The sequence below is a fragment of the Cydia strobilella genome, chromosome 7, assembly GCF_947568885.1.
Source record: "Cydia strobilella chromosome 7, ilCydStro3.1, whole genome shotgun sequence".
Classification (NCBI taxonomy): domain Eukaryota; kingdom Metazoa; phylum Arthropoda; class Insecta; order Lepidoptera; family Tortricidae; genus Cydia; species Cydia strobilella.
The window spans coordinates 5620842-5639642 of NC_086047.1; the positions used below are offsets into that span (position 1 = coordinate 5620842).

At 37.2% G+C, this 18801-nt stretch overlaps 1 protein-coding gene across 1 annotated transcript in view; it reads left to right on the forward strand.

Moving 5' to 3' along the window:
- Positions 1 to 4299: 4299 nt before the first annotated feature.
- LOC134742977 (uncharacterized) overlaps positions 4300 to 18801 on the forward strand; it is a 50694-nt gene continuing 36192 nt past the window's right edge. Inside the window, exons 1-8 of the mRNA XM_063676211.1 lie at positions 4300 to 4441; positions 5960 to 6064; positions 7517 to 7704; positions 8133 to 8465; positions 9394 to 9601; positions 10284 to 10454; positions 11983 to 12105; positions 18391 to 18690. Of these exons, the coding sequence (XP_063532281.1) occupies positions 4378 to 4441; positions 5960 to 6064; positions 7517 to 7704; positions 8133 to 8465; positions 9394 to 9601; positions 10284 to 10454; positions 11983 to 12105; positions 18391 to 18690 (1492 nt within the window). The 5' untranslated portion in view covers positions 4300 to 4377. The remainder of the gene's footprint in view (positions 4442 to 5959; positions 6065 to 7516; positions 7705 to 8132; positions 8466 to 9393; positions 9602 to 10283; positions 10455 to 11982; positions 12106 to 18390; positions 18691 to 18801) is intronic.

An 18801-nucleotide genomic window follows, 5' to 3' on the forward strand; every position in this document is an offset into this window, starting at 1 on the left:
AAATTGAAATATCACTTATAAATAAGCTTTTCTCAAACATGCTATGTAATATTGATATTACGTTCTTTATATTAGGCTGGGAAGTATCACGACTCCGGCGCGGCTAGACGAGGGGCCTGTAATGAAATTTCATACAAAGTTGCAGGCCTAGGCCGGGAAGTGGCTCTTTTTTAATTTCCATTTCACATATATTTGAGACACAGCATCATGGCATTCAGCCAAAAAAAAAGAATTATAACCAATATTTGCTTATGGTTCGGAATGACATTCTGCCAATACCCCTTAAAAAAAACAATAAACGATTATTAATATATTTTGCAGTTTTATTTGTATCGAATTTACAAAAAATATATAAATAAAACATTATTAACAAATTCCAATAATATTTAATTACAAATTTACTTACAAATACAGATTTAAAATATAGTTGGTCAAACCAGTTTGTCAGTAAATAAGAACAAAAAACCTAGACTCATCCTTTTCTTTTGGGTGCTAGTACCAGTGTAAGACAAAGATAGTATGATTATCTCTGTCTATGTTTGAAATGAGACAGTCCTTTGACAAACATATTTCATTTAAATATTAGCGGTAAAAATGTCTACTCAAACACGCGTTGGTGGTTTTTTAATCGTTTTGGAGGTAAAGTTGAACATTTTTCATTGTGTATCTGTAATTATATTTTATTGGATTTATTGTGCGTTGTTTATTGTGTTATTTAATATGAGTTCCGACGAAAATATTAAATGAATACCTGTTAATTATACTCCATGTTTAAGGCAACGATGTATGTGAAGCATAATATCAACATAAAAAACGATGTAATCTTAGTTATGTGGCTAAAACTACAGTCAGAAGGATACAAGGCGAAAAATCAAAGATACATAAATATACCTTTGAACATTTGTGTAATAAATTGATTAACTACATGTGTAAAATATACGACACGTGTGATAAAGATAGGTACAAGTGGTAGTTATATTTTGTGCCTAGTTTACTTTTAGTTTCTTTAGAATTAAAACTTTGATTTCGTGGAGATTTCTTTATTTATTTCATTGCATGTTTGAGAAAAGCACTATACATACATCGGCGTGAAAAGGGGTTGTCGGCCTCATAACTATCCGGCCTCACTACGTTCGGCCGTATATATGCATTCGGCCGGCAACCCCTTACTTCCCGGCCTCTGTAGTAATGTACTATTACAACTGTATACATGAATAATTAAAAATCGCTATCTATTCCCTTTTATTCCTTGAAAACTCTGGTAACAGAACTTAGTAATTATCTAAGTAATTTTATATTTATATAAATATGATATTTTTTCTTTTTTCCTTATATTTACAAAAACGCGGAAACATTAAACACGATTAATTTTGGACCGTAGTTTTTAAGAGTTTTTGAAGTAGGTAAATGTAGTAGTAGTAGTAGCAGTAATCACTTTAAAAATATGAAAATGTAAATGTATTTGTAAATGTATGAGTCATACGTAATTTGAATGGTAATAATGCAGCATTATTGTCTTGATAATATACCTATATTATGCTCCGACTCAAGTTGATTGCACAATTTATCGTGGCTACCATATTTTTGTGCTTTTATGATTAATAATAATAGGTGGCGATAAGATATTTGCTGTGAATTATTTTTCAACAAGTGTTTTTCAATAAATAGACACGTCATAATCTTGTTGTCTTTTTCTAATGCAGAAAAAAACGAGCTATTCATAGCTGCAATGCTAAAATAAACTATTATATATATAAATAATACTACATAATATTGCACTACGATATTAAATGATGTAACATAGCTATATAACTGCCACATGTTTAGAAAAGTCATTGCGAGATACTACAATACGACCGTGACATCAACATATAAAAGTAACGAGGCGCTACCTAACTAAATAACTACCATACGATAACATAGACTAGGATAGAATAGAATCATTTATTGCATGTCACAAACCAGTTATAAAGGTGGTACATATTATTGGGTTAATTTAAGTGACTCCCTGTAAGGCCACAGCAACATATACTTATTATACTTAAACTACAGTTAACTTTAAACTACTAACTAAAGAATTTAAAACATTTAAAATTTTCATTATTATTTTACTTCTTTTTTTCAATAAAGGTTTTTCCCCTAAAACCTCAGATTATTGAGTACCGTCTTAATACATTATCAGTAGAACCTGCTTTAGATAAAAGTCTCGATAGTATCATATGAAGCGGCATTTATGCATAAATCAATTACACCGATATCAGTAGTAACAAAGCTAATTGACTACTAAATTTATATCATGTATGTCACACCATGTTATCATCAAAGAATTTTCGTAAAAATCTGTTAATATAAAAATTTCTTAATTCAACTCCTGAAATGCTGAAAAACAAAACTAAATTTATCCCAAGACTAAATTTATCCTAACCTAACGTGTAAGCGCCACTTGCACCATTTCACTAACCCGGGGTTAACCGGTTAGGGGTCCCCGGCAAGCTCGGTTCTCCATAAAAAAGTAGTTACGCTCTTATTTGAAAACGAGTAGCTAGTTTGCTTTGTACTTACGACAGGATAAAGTATATCTATGTCTGTGATTAGTTTATGTAGCTTCAGATACCATAGTTAAAAAAAAACAGCGAATTTAAGTTTTTCATACAAAACTTGTTTTTGCTCTATTTCGTTTATTTCATAAACTGAAACTATATAAGCTAATTACAAACCTAGATATACCTCATGTCATTGTATTTGCAAAGTTTCACTACAATCCAACACATAGTTTTAAAATGAGAACGAAACTCCCTTTGTATGGGAAGGTGAAATTCGGCCGAGCTTGCCGTACTCTTAAACCTGAGGTTACCATGGTTACCAGTACAATTTGACACTGGGTTAACGGTTTAACCGCTTAACCCCGGGTTAATGGGATCCCTAAGCAAAACTAAAGCAATTCTACATCGGAAAGAATAGGTAATTGCTTTTGATATTGTTAAGTATTTCTGTTACTGTATTTGAAAAGATTTCATTTACTAAATCCGTAAATAGTCGATACCGTTATGGCAGTGACATATTTACATTTTCTACCCTTAAAACGAGTAAAAATAAATAAAATCATATCTTATGCTGCAATCACGAACACCTAATGGGGCCATTACGGTAGTTCTCAATTGACCCAGACAAGCCTAAAAATGAGATTATGTACGACAGAAGTCATGATTAAACTTAAATTTTAAATTATATTGCCCCGCAAAAATCACAACGTTAGCCAAGTGAAGACGACTGCTTGTCTGTACACTTTTTATAGGTTCATTTTAAACAAACGTAAAATGAAATCGCCCGCTATGAAATGGATATTTATTGTTTAGTATTTATATCTTCTTCTTCTTCTTCTTCAGGCCTTATCCCATTTTTATTTGGGGTCGGCTCTCTTAATCAATATTCTCCAGTTGTATCTGTTCCGGGTCGTCGTCGGGTCTATATTCTTATTCTCTAGGTCTTTCTTAACTGCGGACATTCATGTAAGTCGGGGTTGTCCACTCTTTTTCGGCTTTTTCACACACTAGCACCTTCCTAGTCATGTGGTCCTCCGGCCTTCTCATGACATGACCATACCATCGGAGTCGTGTTTCCGTTATTAGCTTGTCCTGTATGGGTCTTATTTTGAACGAGCCTCAGGCCCCGTAGACAACATGCCAACCGCTAACGCTCCGTAGCGAACGAAACGCAACTGTCACTGTCACACTAATATGGAAGAGCGATGGAGAGACACAAAGCGATTCGATGGCGAAGCGAAGCGATTGTCACTTTGGCTAGGACGCCTGATGTAACGGTTTGGTACTATGTCCATGAGTGTCACTCCAGCAGACCACTTTAGCATTCGCATTTCAGCGACGTGAAGTTGGTCGGATTGTTTAGTATTTATATACCTATATAATAACATAAATAATTATTCGTATTTTATAATAGGTATTAGGTGAACTAGAAAGCATTACGTATAAAACCATTATCCCATATCATAAGTGTGATTTCATAGCATATCATTCAAAAACAAATACTTAATTATCACATTTGTCGCGTTTCCAATGTTATCGCTTCATTATCGCTCAACTTCCTCTTAAATGATACCAATCGATTGATAATAATGATAATCTTTCACGGAGTTAGTTCCATATACATTTTTGTTAACGTTGACGTACACAAAACAGGATATAATATAAAATAGCAGCTAATATTGTGTAATAATTAGTATTTAATTTATTAAACTGTATATAGAAAGAGAGAGCGCCTAAGTTCGGATAATCAGTAAACATTTCACCTACGACCTACGTGGCAAGTTTTGTGTTATTTTATTGAAAGTGGTGTCCAAATAATGGTAATCCAAATAAAATGGGACTTAGGATGAATTATTTATTCATCGGGTGCCTTCTAGCATCGATATACAGCAGCAATGGTCAGTATTAATTTTATTTATATTATATAGGCTAAGTACCTACAAAAGGCCATAAACCAGCTAAACGAACGAGTCGATATTTTTGAGTACCGTATAATGTGCCTACTTTGCTCTCAACTGGCAAATTGAGCACCAACAGTTTTTTTTTTATATATGGACATTATATTACCTATTTTAGTGTTACAATATAGTGTGATAGTAGTGATGGTCTCCTTTAAATCAGCATCATACATGTACATACCTACTACTATACTACTATAAATGAACACATCTGTTGAACACAATTTTAGAGCAAAGTAGGCATATTTTGACGTTTACTATACCTAACAACCAAAATACTTGAACATTGGGGTAACTTTTTTGAATAATTTACTTATAGCTTTCGGAGCAAATCCTTAGTCTCATTGTAATTCAATGGAAGGCATCTATTTTCTCAGGGTAGAAGCCCACAAAGCAAGTAGAATATTACAGTAAAAGCCTACACGGCTAAAATCACAAACCTCATAAATCTTATAGGCTTGGTATTTGTTCCGGGGTCAGTAAGGGGGTATAGTAAATACAGTAAGCTCTGCTATAAAAGACTTGACACTTCGACTATCGCCCTAGTAAAGTTACCCTTTATCCAAAGGTGAACTGGGAAATTGTAGTCTTTTTCTTGCCCGTCCTCACTCTGGGTTACGCATATAGTTGACCGTATGTCATGTATTCGGAGTTAGTAATCTGAATGGGTCAGTAGAGAATATTCTGCACTGTATAATTATAATTCCTAGATTTTTCTATAGAATTCATATTCGTGAGCTGGCCCTCTTTGCATTATCCGGATGCATCCTAAAGGAACCGATGGCCTGTAGGTTACAGTATACACATCGGTTATACATATCCCGAGAATTATGTTTATCCTATAATCCCAACCCAAGTTATGAGGGTTCAAAAAAACAACGAAGCGCTTCAAGAAAAGGTAGGTAGTGCCCTTGCGCTTGGCTTTGCTCGTCATAGCGAGGGCACTGCCGTGCCCCAAGATTTGGTAGGCGTACTTGAAATGGGTTACAAATCCAATTCAACGAGTCGAGCTTTTTCGATTGTTTTTCTTGTTAGCTCGATCGGTCGGCATGTTCGTCTTATGTTTCAGTATTCGGATTCGGTTCATGAGATACAGCCTGATGACAGACAGACGGACAGAGAAGTCTTAGTAATAGGGTCCCTTTTTTACCCTTTGGGTACGGAACCCTAGAAATAAATGTTTTGTCACTAATATTGCCATATATAGCCAGAGATACATTTTAACTATTATTAGCATTGATACAGTATAGGGTTCATCAAAAAAGGAGTGTCCAGGTTTTTAAAGGGTTGGTAACAATGCATGGCGCATGTGACACCCCAGGAGTTGCAGGCACCCATAGGCTACGGTGACCGCTTACCATCTGGCGGGCCATATATTTGTTTGCCACAGGTGTGGTATTAAAAAAACTAGGTTAATTTGTGTAAGATTGTTACCAAATACATATTTATAAATTTCAGGTTGCATAATGGAAGATGTCACGACTTGGCAGCTGCCGATCACCGTTCGCATCGAGGATTATCATGAAGGCATTGTTTTACAACGCGCAGTTACTGATATTGGAGGTGAGATTGCAGTTATAAATGACAGTGGATTAATATGGCTTATGGCTTACACGAAATAAAAAAATAAAAAAACGTACAAAAAGTGGACACAAACACACATCTCACACGTGTCACTTTGGTGAATGCATCAGACCTTTTTGGTGTTTCGTTATTTCCGTGTCAAGGGAAAAATATTAACACCTCACTAGCTTCATAAAGCTTTCCGGGATCCTGCTATTTTACCGAAATATTTTTACCAAATTTAATTTCCCATCAAATATTTTCCAACTATACATTTGTCAATCCGATTATTCCCATATACTTATTTGCCAGATTTGTATTTAGCAAATTATCATTTATCAAAATATAAGAGACTGGTTAAAAGTGAAGAGCATAGATAGACTAATTCGCATGACTGAACAAAGAGAGACATATAGACATATGTTCGCCGACCTCCTGGACAGAGATGGCACGTGAAGAAGAAGATTATTATTTCCCAAACAATAATTCAGAAAACTTTCATTAAACCCACTGTTTTTTGCCAAATGTTTTACTTGGTTTAACAATTTGTAGTTTGTCTAACATATTACTTTACAAACGATTTTTTATCCATACTAGTGTTCAGTTAAAAATATTTTATTTTAATACACAACAACAACAACACACAATCTTCACAAAACGAACTATTGCCACAAAATTGGGTTAGGTTAGGTTAGAACTGTGACCCCAAAGTGTGACATAGGCAAACTGTTGCCAGAAAAGTAGGTTAGGTTCGAACTGCGACCCTCACAAAGACGACCTGTTTCTAGAAAAGCAGGTTAGGTTAGAACTGCGACCCACACAAAAACGAACTGTTGCTTAAAAAGTATGATTGGTTAGTATAGCAAACAAACATTGCTGTATTAAAATGATCAAATAAAGTATTTTCTAAGTATTTATTTGGTTAACTTTACGTTTGAGATGTTTTGTTTTGACTTACGTATATTTTGATTCGAGTAACAAAAAAATGCTTAAATAAAAATTTACGAAATAAGGAAATGTCAAAACATTGTTTTGCATAAATTTCCGTAAGGAATTGTGTTTATACTATTTGTTGCGTGGGGAAATATTTATTTGGCATTAATATTTTTGGAATATAGGTATTGTTTGGAAAATAAAAATTTCGCAAAAAACTTTAGGTAATCCATTAGTAACCCAAGCTTTCCTTGTTCTTTGCGTTCAAACAAAAGTCAATTTTGTCCGGAATTCTTCAAAGTAATTCGATGCGTATTCTGATTTGCTTTTACACGCTAGCTGAAAGCTCGCTAAAGTTACAAAATTGTGTGTTTTGATCGGCAGTTAGCAGTTTGATCTCGTCCCTTACAACGATCAAGATTTCACTTTTCGAACTATTGGCTACGCAAAAGCGTAGTCCTACTTAGTTTTCAATTAAGGCACCCGCGGCAAACAATAAATCGGTATAAATGATTACAGGCTTCACCCTTACATCGTCAAGTGATCTCAACCAAGGTCCATACATCGATGCATCAATTGAAAATTCCGCTTTTATCCTTCGTACAAACGAAGCGTACAGGCTGTTTGAGGAACACGAGACTGCCGACCTTATTAGCTTGACGTACGCCTTCACATGTACGAACGGACAAACTCCGTCGTCTCCTCTTGTAAGTATCCGAGTGAGCCTTCAAAGCAAGATATTTTGCCTTTTCATGCAACGTATCTATCTTCATGTAAATAAACTATTCATTCATTCATATATATTAAACCTCCTGGTTGCGTAACATAACCTGTGTTTGTTTATTAGTTGTACAGTTAGCATCGATAGAATTGCACTGTAATTGTCCCCAACAAGGTTTTTTTATTTTATAAATTTTGGAGATATTACGCGGTAGTAAAAAATTTTTTATATTAAACGATGCTTTGATAGTTTTGATTATTAATCTTACGGTGAAGACTAGAAATATATATATTTGTAGAATATATCGTTTCCCCTTGTAATCACGCATGTAACCGCCCATTTAACTGTAGTTTTTAAACCGATATTAATCAGCCAGCCAGATATTATAAAGAATATTTTGATATTTGATTACAGACGATCCGCATAGAAATAAACGACAACAACAACAATCCGCCGTTGTGGAAGACACCAGACACCACCGCATCAGAAACCACCACGTACGATTTCACCATCGCTACGCCCGTGCCGCCCGGATTCCTAATCACCAACTGCGTCAGCGACATAATCGTTAGAGATATCGATCTCACTACGTACAGAATCGATTTCGGTATCGAGGACAATCCATATATTGGCATCGAGTATGATGAGGCGGCCTCGACTGATGCTAAAGAGTTTAAAGCCGTATTGAAGAGCACTGCGTTTATAAGATCAATTCCTGAGCCGATTATTCTGACTATTAGTGCTACGGTGAGTGTCAAACATACATCGCATCCATTAAGAAATTAGGTTAAGTAGGGCTTTTCATCTTCAGCAATGGACGTTTGCATGTGTTATGCTTTTGGCTAATTGATAGTAAAGTTTTCTAAAATGACATTTTATGTGTTGCTAGTTTTTTACGTCTTATAAATAGTGATGTGCTACAACCGGTACTAAACGAAAATAAACTATTGGGAGGTACTTATATTTGTTGATGAAGACGAGAGAAAACGCACTGAATACATCCGATCACTGTACGAGTAAAGTAACGAATGTCGAATACGTAAACCAAAAATACCAAAACGGCGTTGCGTCAGGTCGGCGATACGTCAATGTAATTTTTTTAATGTTTAATAGATTAGTAGTGAGTAGATTTTATTTAATGTTTATTTCCTATCATGTAGCGACTAGATTTCATTTATTGTTTATTTTGAATCTAAAATTAATTTAATATTTATCGGTTATTCACAAACCGAAAACAAAGAACACTGTTTGTTTTAAGCTGGTCTCATTATATCTACGTTTGACATTTTTGTGGTTGTCATTTTAGTCTACGGAATAAAAAAAAACAGACTTATAATTTATTGATCAAACGAGTAAAATCCGACAAGGTATGCACTGAAAGGACTAGAAATCCTTGCATCAACCTTATAATGATAGTCGGCTTCAAATGCTCTGTAACACATTTTATTTCCTTCCAGTCCTTGAACTGAACCCCTAACCTAACTCAGCCCCCGGTAATTAATTGCGCTATCGGGAATCCCATTATGGCCATGATATCTTTCAATATCTAGTTTGTGCTCGTACAGCGAGCTTAAAAGTGCACACACACTTTATGAGTGAATTCCATTAATACAATTCTATGCACACGCAGAGGCGCTCGCAGTGACATCTACATGGTTAAAAAAAACTTTTACAGGATGTCGACCTAACTGGAGACCCTCCTATAACAAGAAGCACAACAGTTACCATATATGGTAGTTCTGATTTCGAGCTGCCCCTCGAGCCGATATTTAGTCAGGCGTTCTACTTAGCGACTTATACCGAAAACGACCAAGTTACTGTGGAACAACCGATCACGTTGGAGCAAGGCTATGATGAACTCGTACAGTTTAGTTTGGAAGGAGGTATGACATCTTGTTAACATTGTTCTGCTAACTCTATACAGACATGCAGAGAAACCTTTGCAATTGTCAAGGAAAACTAAATCTTATTCCCAATGTTACAAAGACTAGCTTGTTATTTTACGCTTGTCTCTCCATTGATTTGTTTGTCGTTTTAATTTAGTCCCTATTATCGTTTAAAATATGGAAGCAGTCGCCAAATAGAGTAGTAACACAATTTACAGTACATATTTTGCTACTTTACCGCACTAGTGCGATAATTAGCACATTACGTAACTATGTCGAAAATTTAAGAGCCATTAATTACTGTATAACGTTGTACGTTACATGTGCGAATAAGGTAATTCGCAACTCATGTCTATTTAAAACACTCCCTTCGGTCTTGTTTTAATTTATCACCACTCGTTGCAAATTTCCTATTTTTCGCACTTGTATGATAATGTACTATTAACATGCGCTTTGATGCCCCCAAATAAGACAGCTAAATTAGCACCACTGAATCAGATCTGATCATTGCTTTTACAAGTCACTAAGCAAATTATTGACATATTCGTTAGGACCATTTTAAATTTTACTATTAGATAGGTATTTTATTTGCATCCCGACGTGAGTAGGATTTTAACCCTTACTTAGTACCTGCCAATAACATAACCCTAAAGAAATTATTTTATTAATTTTCCGACAGATTACGCCATTCATTTCGCCATTACGGTCAACGGCAATCTAGTGACTCTGTCAGTCACAAATGCGCTACCCGCAGCAGCGTTACAAGAAGGACGGATTTACTTAGTGGTACAGGCTTCTCGGGAGTACACCAGTGGAGCATCCACGACCATTGTAGTAGAGCTACCTGAAGGTTAGATCACTTTTCAATACGTCTCTGTACGTCTGGATAAATTCTATGATAATATTGTAAATAGTGCATTGCTTTATTGTAATTTAAGAGGCCGGTATCGATTTGAAAACGCGCAAAGGAACGACTTTTACACAGTAACCGAACGCCGGCCCCTGCGTGAAACAACCGCCGTAATAGTCATGCGTATTATGGAGCCCTATCTACAAAGCGCTCCCGCGCTACTGAGGTCGTGAGCGTGCGTCACCCGTAATATATGACGAGAAGAGCAGTTTAAAAAAAACATCAAAAAATTATAGTAGTAAATTATAGAAAATGATGTATTTCTTATACTCTCACTTCAATTTTTTCTTGTCTGGTGAGACGTCGCTAGAACAGTACATTACTGCAAAGGCCGTGAAGTAAGGGGGCCGGGAGGCCGGGAAGTATGAGGCCGGCAACCCCTTCTCACGCCAAGGTATGTATAGTGCTTTTCTCAAACATGAGAATTACGCTACCATGCACGGTTAAGGAGATACAGATCTATAAAGATATAAAAATATAATTCGGCGGTTTAGCCTGTTCATGAACACAGACGCCATGTTCACATTAAAATTAAAAAAAAATAATCGCGGCCTAGTCCTTCAATTTTGTATGAAATTTCTTTACAGTTTCTCGAGTTGCTCCGCCCGAAACGTGATACTTTGAAGCCTGTTATAACCTGACCTTTATATAGAATAATGTACGATTAAAGTGACAAAAAATACGCACGCAAAATACGCAATACAAGTCCGTACTTGCCACTTTGGCAATAGACATTAATTTATGACTACATTCGAGGCAACGCGGTACAAATTCACAACACAAGTTACCTATGTAATTTTGTTAGGATGAAATTTGTGTTATGTCTCAGCACTACCCGATTCGCACCACATCGTAAAGTACTGCTGTAAATTGCTTGCCAGAATAAATGTGTTAACATTGTTGTTAGTAGGTTTTATTCTATCGCTTAGTTTCAAATAAAGACCAGCATATAACAAAGACTGCTGATATCTGTAAAAAGTTGCGTTTTCATCATTGTTGAGGTTTAATAGCCTTACCACGAGTTTGACACTGACATATTCGCTAGCGTGTGCGTAACTTACTTACGCATCTCGCTCGTACGGGCAAATTAGTGCGAGCGAGATGTATAGAAAGTAAGTTACGCAGACGTTAGCGAATATGTCAGTGTCAAACTCGTGGTAAGGCAAAGGTTTCTTTAACGTGTTTTACTTCTGCTTGAAACTGTAATGCCGTCTATTTGAATTCACTCAGATAGTATCCATCAAAATAATGACGAAGAAATAGAGCTCGCGGCTTTGTGACGATTATGACACCAACTTCTCATACTTCGTGATGAGAGGCTCTTCACCATCCCGTCTTCCCGCCACGGATTTTATTTTACGATTTAACAATCTTTATCTGTATATATCTTCAACTTATCTCTGTTTTCAACGAATATAATATTCCTGTGTGTAACAGCTTTGACTATAACCCTAACTTTAATTTTCAGTTGTGCACCTGGAATTTGAACGGCCTCATTACGAGGGAGAGATTGTGGACAATACTCTGCAGTTAACGCAACTAATTTTAAGTCAAGGATACCAAGGATCTGTTGTAACTGTTACTGTCGAAGGTAATATACAAAATAATAATTGAAGTAAAAATGTCATTAAAGAAGAGCAGGTATTTGTTATAACAATGGTAACTTTAATTTTATAACTATTCAGATCTTTAATTAATAACATAATACATAATATTGTCTTCGGTTACCGCGATAGTTACTCATGAAATAAAACTATGAAAACGGATTATATCGCGTATATTGAATTTATAATACATCCCGACGTTTCGAACTCTTTACAGCGTTCGTGGTCAACGGGTGACTGAGGAAAAATTACAAAATGCAAAAATACCCACATACTAAAATAATGAACAATCATAGACTACAAACTTTAAGGCTGGTTGTACATGCAAAATCGGTTCATAAGGCTAGTTATACACTATAATTATTTTTCAAGTAAAGATATATATATATACGCGATAAAAAATAAACTATGCCGGCTCCAACCCTACACCACGGACCCGAGAAGATTTAATTCCCTCCTAAATTGTAGGAGGGTATCCCAATATGGGACCGGCAACAAACTCGGCGGGACACATCTTTTCAAAACATCAGAATGTCCAGCATCATCCAACACTACGGTCTCACAGTCTATGTCTCGCTTGCTCCTTTATCAGGTGGACTACAGGATCCCAAGCTGGTGGTAGAGAAAAGCCATCTTCCCTATTAAAGTTTGGATATTTCTTAATCTCAATGGCCTCGCGCAGCATTCTGGGTATGTAACGCTTCTCCTTGGCAAGAACCAGAGGCTTATCAAACTTGATTGAGTGATTGGCTTTATCCATGACATGCTCACAGACAGCAGACCTAGGTCGACGGTGCTTGACATCAGCTATGTGTTCCTTCACCCGAGTGGAAATGCTCCGTTTCGTCTGCCCGACATATGATAGGCCACACTCACAGTCCAGCCTGTACACTCCTGCAGTCTGTAGAGGGGTATTGCATTTTACAGGCCTCAGGAATTGTGACATCTTCTTCATTGGCTTGAAATATGTTTTTATAGAAGCACGCTTCAAGATGTGGCTGATCCTGTCCGTGACCCCCCTGACAAAAGGCAGAATGGCAGGCCTGCGCTCGACTGTGGGGATCTTAATGTGGGACCTCTGGTTGACCCGCGGTATCCTGAGCTCGTTTGCCTGGAGCGCGCGCCTGGCATGCTGGAGCTCCGCGGCCAGATGCTGGTCATCACATATCCTCTGGGCTCTCTGAAACAAAGATTTGCCTACTGTAACAAGTTGACTGGGATGGTGATGCGATTTGCCATTTAAGTACCTATCAGTATGAGTAGGTTTCCTATACACAGTGCGACCTAGGGTGTTATCAGGATTTCTTTTTACCAATACATCTAAGAAGGGGAGAGAACAGTCTTTTTCCAACTCCATAGTAAATTTTATTTTGCTATGGATGGAATTTAGGTGATCCAAGAAAGTTGAAACACTACTTTTTGGAAGTATAGTAAAAGTGTCATCTACGTATCTTTTAAATATCTTCGGTCGCACAGGAGCCAATGAGAGTGCCCTCTCCTCGAAGTCCTCCATAAAGATGTCAGCGACTACTGGAGACACCGGAGACCCCATGGCCACGCCGTCGACTTGAAGATAGAATTCACCATTCCATAGCAAGTAGCCAGATGTAAGGCAATGTTCCAACAGCTTAGCATATTCCTCTGACATGTTCTGCTCACATAACCTCTTCTTGACAATTTCAATGCAGTCTTGTACCGGTAGGCTTGTAAATAGCGACTGGACGTCAAAACTGACCATGATCTCATCATCAGTCAATGTTAGGTCTTTAATCTCACCGATGAAATGGTAAGAATCCTTTGTATGCGTGCTAGTGTTACCACGTAATGCTGAGAGGGCTCCCGCGAGGTACTGAGCCAATTTATATGTGGGAGCATCTATCTGGCTCACTATGGGACGTAGTGGGGCACTAGGTTTGTGTATTTTTGGCAACCCATACAACTTTGGAGGCACGGGGCAGTCAGGAACTAAACTTGCAACATTCAGATCAAGGCTCTCCGAGTAATCACTAATTAGTTCTTTAGTGGTTTTCAATACTTTCATAGTCGGGTCCGTCTTTACATGTTTGTAGGTTGTAGTATCCGCTAATAATTCCCTAATTTTCTGGTTATAATCTGAAGTATTAAGTACAACCGTCGCATTTCCCTTATCCGCTCGAAGAATAGTAAGGTCTGGATCATCGCGTAACGTTTTCAACGCGACCAATTCATCTCTAGGCAAATTCCTTTTTGGAGGCTTGGCTTTCCGTAATAATGACGAAACATCCTGCCGTATAGCCTCCAAATCTTCCTTCTTTACCTGATTTTTCACCAGACAGTCTTCTACACTAACAATAATGTCCTCAAAAGGGATCTTTCGCGGAGCCACAACATAATTAAGACCTTTTTCTAATACTGAAAACTCAGACGTCGACAATTGTTTACTGGATAGATTGACAACCGACCGATTTGACACTGACAGCAACGTTCCGTTAGCGCTATTATTCTGAAGCCCTCCGTTATCGCTGCGTCTCGTTTTCGATTTTAACCTGTCAAACTTGGCACTTTGTCGTTTCTTGCATTGTTCAAATGTAAATGCGTAACGTTTATTACCTTGTTCAACAACATCATTAAAATCGGTCCTTGTCAACACTTCCTGCAATTGACCGGTGCCTACCTTAATCTGTTGCTCAAGTCTATAAAAATACACAAACCTAGTGCCCCACTACGTCCCATAGTGAGCCAGATAGATGCTCCCACATATAAATTGGCTCAGTACCTCGCGGGAGCCCTCTCAGCATTACGTGGTAACACTAGCACGCATACAAAGGATTCTTACCATTTCATCGGTGAGATTAAAGACCTAACATTGACTGATGATGAGATCATGGTCAGTTTTGACGTCCAGTCGCTATTTACAAGCCTACCGGTACAAGACTGCATTGAAATTGTCAAGAAGAGGTTATGTGAGCAGAACATGTCAGAGGAATATGCTAAGCTGTTGGAACATTGCCTTACATCTGGCTACTTGCTATGGAATGGTGAATTCTATCTTCAAGTCGACGGCGTGGCCATGGGGTCTCCGGTGTCTCCAGTAGTCGCTGACATCTTTATGGAGGACTTCGAGGAGAGGGCACTCTCATTGGCTCCTGTGCGACCGAAGATATTTAAAAGATACGTAGATGACACTTTTACTATACTTCCAAAAAGTAGTGTTTCAACTTTCTTGGATCACCTAAATTCCATCCATAGCAAAATAAAATTTACTATGGAGTTGGAAAAAGACTGTTCTCTCCCCTTCTTAGATGTATTGGTAAAAAGAAATCCTGATAACACCCTAGGTCGCACTGTGTATAGGAAACCTACTCATACTGATAGGTACTTAAATGGCAAATCGCATCACCATCCCAGTCAACTTGTTACAGTAGGCAAATCTTTGTTTCAGAGAGCCCAGAGGATATGTGATGACCAGCATCTGGCCGCGGAGCTCCAGCATGCCAGGCGCGCGCTCCAGGCAAACGAGCTCAGGATACCGCGGGTCAACCAGAGGTCCCACATTAAGATCCCCACAGTCGAGCGCAGGCCTGCCATTCTGCCTTTTGTCAGGGGGGTCACGGACAGGATCAGCCACATCTTGAAGCGTGCTTCTATAAAAACATATTTCAAGCCAATGAAGAAGATGTCACAATTCCTGAGGCCTGTAAAATGCAATACCCCTCTACAGACTGCAGGAGTGTACAGGCTGGACTGTGAGTGTGGCCTATCATATGTCGGGCAGACGAAACGGAGCATTTCCACTCGGGTGAAGGAACACATAGCTGATGTCAAGCACCGTCGACCTAGGTCTGCTGTCTGTGAGCATGTCATGGATAAAGCCAATCACTCAATCAAGTTTGATAAGCCTCTGGTTCTTGCCAAGGAGAAGCGTTACATACCCAGAATGCTGCGCGAGGCCATTGAGATTAAGAAATATCCAAACTTTAATAGGGAAGATGGCTTTTCTCTACCACCAGCTTGGGATCCTGTAGTCCACCTGATAAAGGAGCAAGCGAGACATAGACTGTGAGACCGTAGTGTTGGATGATGCTGGACATTCTGATGTTTTGAAAAGATGTGTCCCGCCGAGTTTGTTGCCGGTCCCATATTGGGATACCCTCCTACAATTTAGGAGGGAATTAAATCTTCTCGGGTCCGTGGTGTAGGGTTGGAGCCGGCATAGTTTATTTTTTATCGCGTATATATATATATCTTTACTTGAAAAATAATTATAGTGTATAACTAGCCTTATGAACCGATTTTGCATGTACAACCAGCCTTAAAGTTTGTAGTCTATGATTGTTCATTATTTTAGTATGTGGGTATTTTTGCATTTTGTAATTTTTCCTCAGTCACCCGTTGACCACGAACGCTGTAAAGAGTTCGAAACGTCGGGATGTATTATAAATTCAATATACGCGATATAATCCGTTTTCATAGTTTTATTTCATAATAACATAATACATTTATTTATTGGGTATCCATTGTAATAGATGACTGTAGTAGGTCAAATTATTAAATCAAATACATAGTAAGCTTTTTACATTCCAATAAAACTTTCTTCTACATCATCATCATCGTCATCATCATTCTAGCCTTCAATCGCCCACTGCTTAGCATAGGCCTCTCTTCGTGTACGCCACTTATCCCGATCCTGGGCTAGTGGCCCTAGTGGGCTTTCTTCTACGGTTTACGGAAAGTTTTTTAAATGAACGATTATAAGGAAATAAAGAAGTATCTAATGAAGTATCTATAAAAGTGCAAGTTATATAATATGTATATACATCAAAACCCCAGTACATAAGCTTGTAAATCTACTTTCAATTGTTATTTGCACCTCCATAATAGTAGATTGTGTCACAAGGGAGCAAAATGATATATTTACGGCGAGGGCGTACAATTGAATCCTAAACGAAGCGAAGGATTCTAACATAGAATCCTGAGCGTAGTGAGGGATTCAAGTGTTAACGCCCAAGGTGAAAATAATTTTGCTACCATGTGACACATACTGCTTTTCACATCAGCTATGAGGAAATTACATACATATATTAGGTTTCAAAACATTATTATTTTAAGCAAAGATCGATGCGGACAAAGTGCCAAAAATATGTATACACGACCTTAGTATAGGTACATACTTCTGGCACTATCTTTGTCCGTTTCGATATTTTCAGACGTGACTGTACTGACAAATTAAAAGTACCTACAGCTCATAATTATGTACCTATTAGGTAGGTATTTTTAAAGACAGCAGTAAACACCTAAAATGATACAATGAAAATCAAGTACATTATTTTTGTAGATTTTTCTGGTAACAAATTAGCTGGTAACAACTTACCCCTTTGAACCAAATCTTCAGAAGAACACTAAGAAGACTGATATCACTAATATTTATTATTATAAAGTTATTGATTTAAACTAAGTATTTACAAATTTATACACAATACAGAACCGCATAATTATGCTTTGTGAAATATTTGTACAAAACTTTTTAAATTTAGTATGGCTGCGTTTAAGGAGACCTAAAATGTCAAAATAAAAATTAAATTATTAAACTAATGTTTTTTTACGTTTCATTGTAAATATTACGCTAATTAATTAATTTACTTAATTTGAACATGCTATTAATTAATTTAAAATACGCTAATTACATTTATTGTTTACAATTACAACAAAATATTATTTAAGTTAGAAAAATTGTATGCACGTAATCGATTATAAAGAAATTGTAATCGATTATATGCATACTAATTTCATATGTCTTTGTGTCAATATTTCATACTGGCAACAAAATGTCCTTTGACAGAAAAGTGCCATTTTGATCCCTCCTAGCAGGGAAGAAAAGTTCCCTTTTCGAATAGGTGATGTGAAAAATAAATTTGTAAGAATGCAACCTCTGTTATTGAGAACCTCTATAATTGAAGCAACGATTTTTTGAACCTCGATAATTGGTACGACCTGCTTAAATGGGAAACGGGGTTAATTGACACAAAATGGCCGGTCCCTTGACATTTAAATTATCCAGGTTTATGATAATTTTGGGTGTAATCTAAAGAAAGATATGGAATTGTCTTCTTTTCAGAATTTTGCACATAAAATAATTTTCGCTGTGAATTACGGTAATTTCACGAGCTTTAAGGGCAGCTAAACACGAAACCATACACAAGGCTGACTGGCAAGAAAATAAAACATGTTAATGCGCTTAATTGTCTTCTTTGTGTTCTAAGGAACTTTCTTAAAATTAAGTAACATTTTTCCAGATTACTCCTCGTTTTTTTCCGTCGCGGTCGTTGGAAACACAATAACCCTGTCAATGACTCCCTTGGATGATAACATTATTCAAGAAAATAATTTTATTAATTTGAGAGTCACCGCGTCTACTGGCTTTAGTTCTGCTACAACTATAGTCACATTAGAGATAGTGAAAGATGACGTCACAACTCCAGTATTCGATCAGAGTTTGTATACGGGAACGTACGATCCAGCCGCTGGTCTGACGGTGGAACCAGTTTTATTGGCGCGAGGATATGATGAAACCGTCACTGTAACCCTTGCTGGAGGTAAGATTAGAGATGTACATACCTATGTTACATTTACCTGTACTGCAGTCGTTTAATTTACTTTCACATATTGGTAAAGTACTTCACGTAAAGTAAAAATTTAAATTCAAT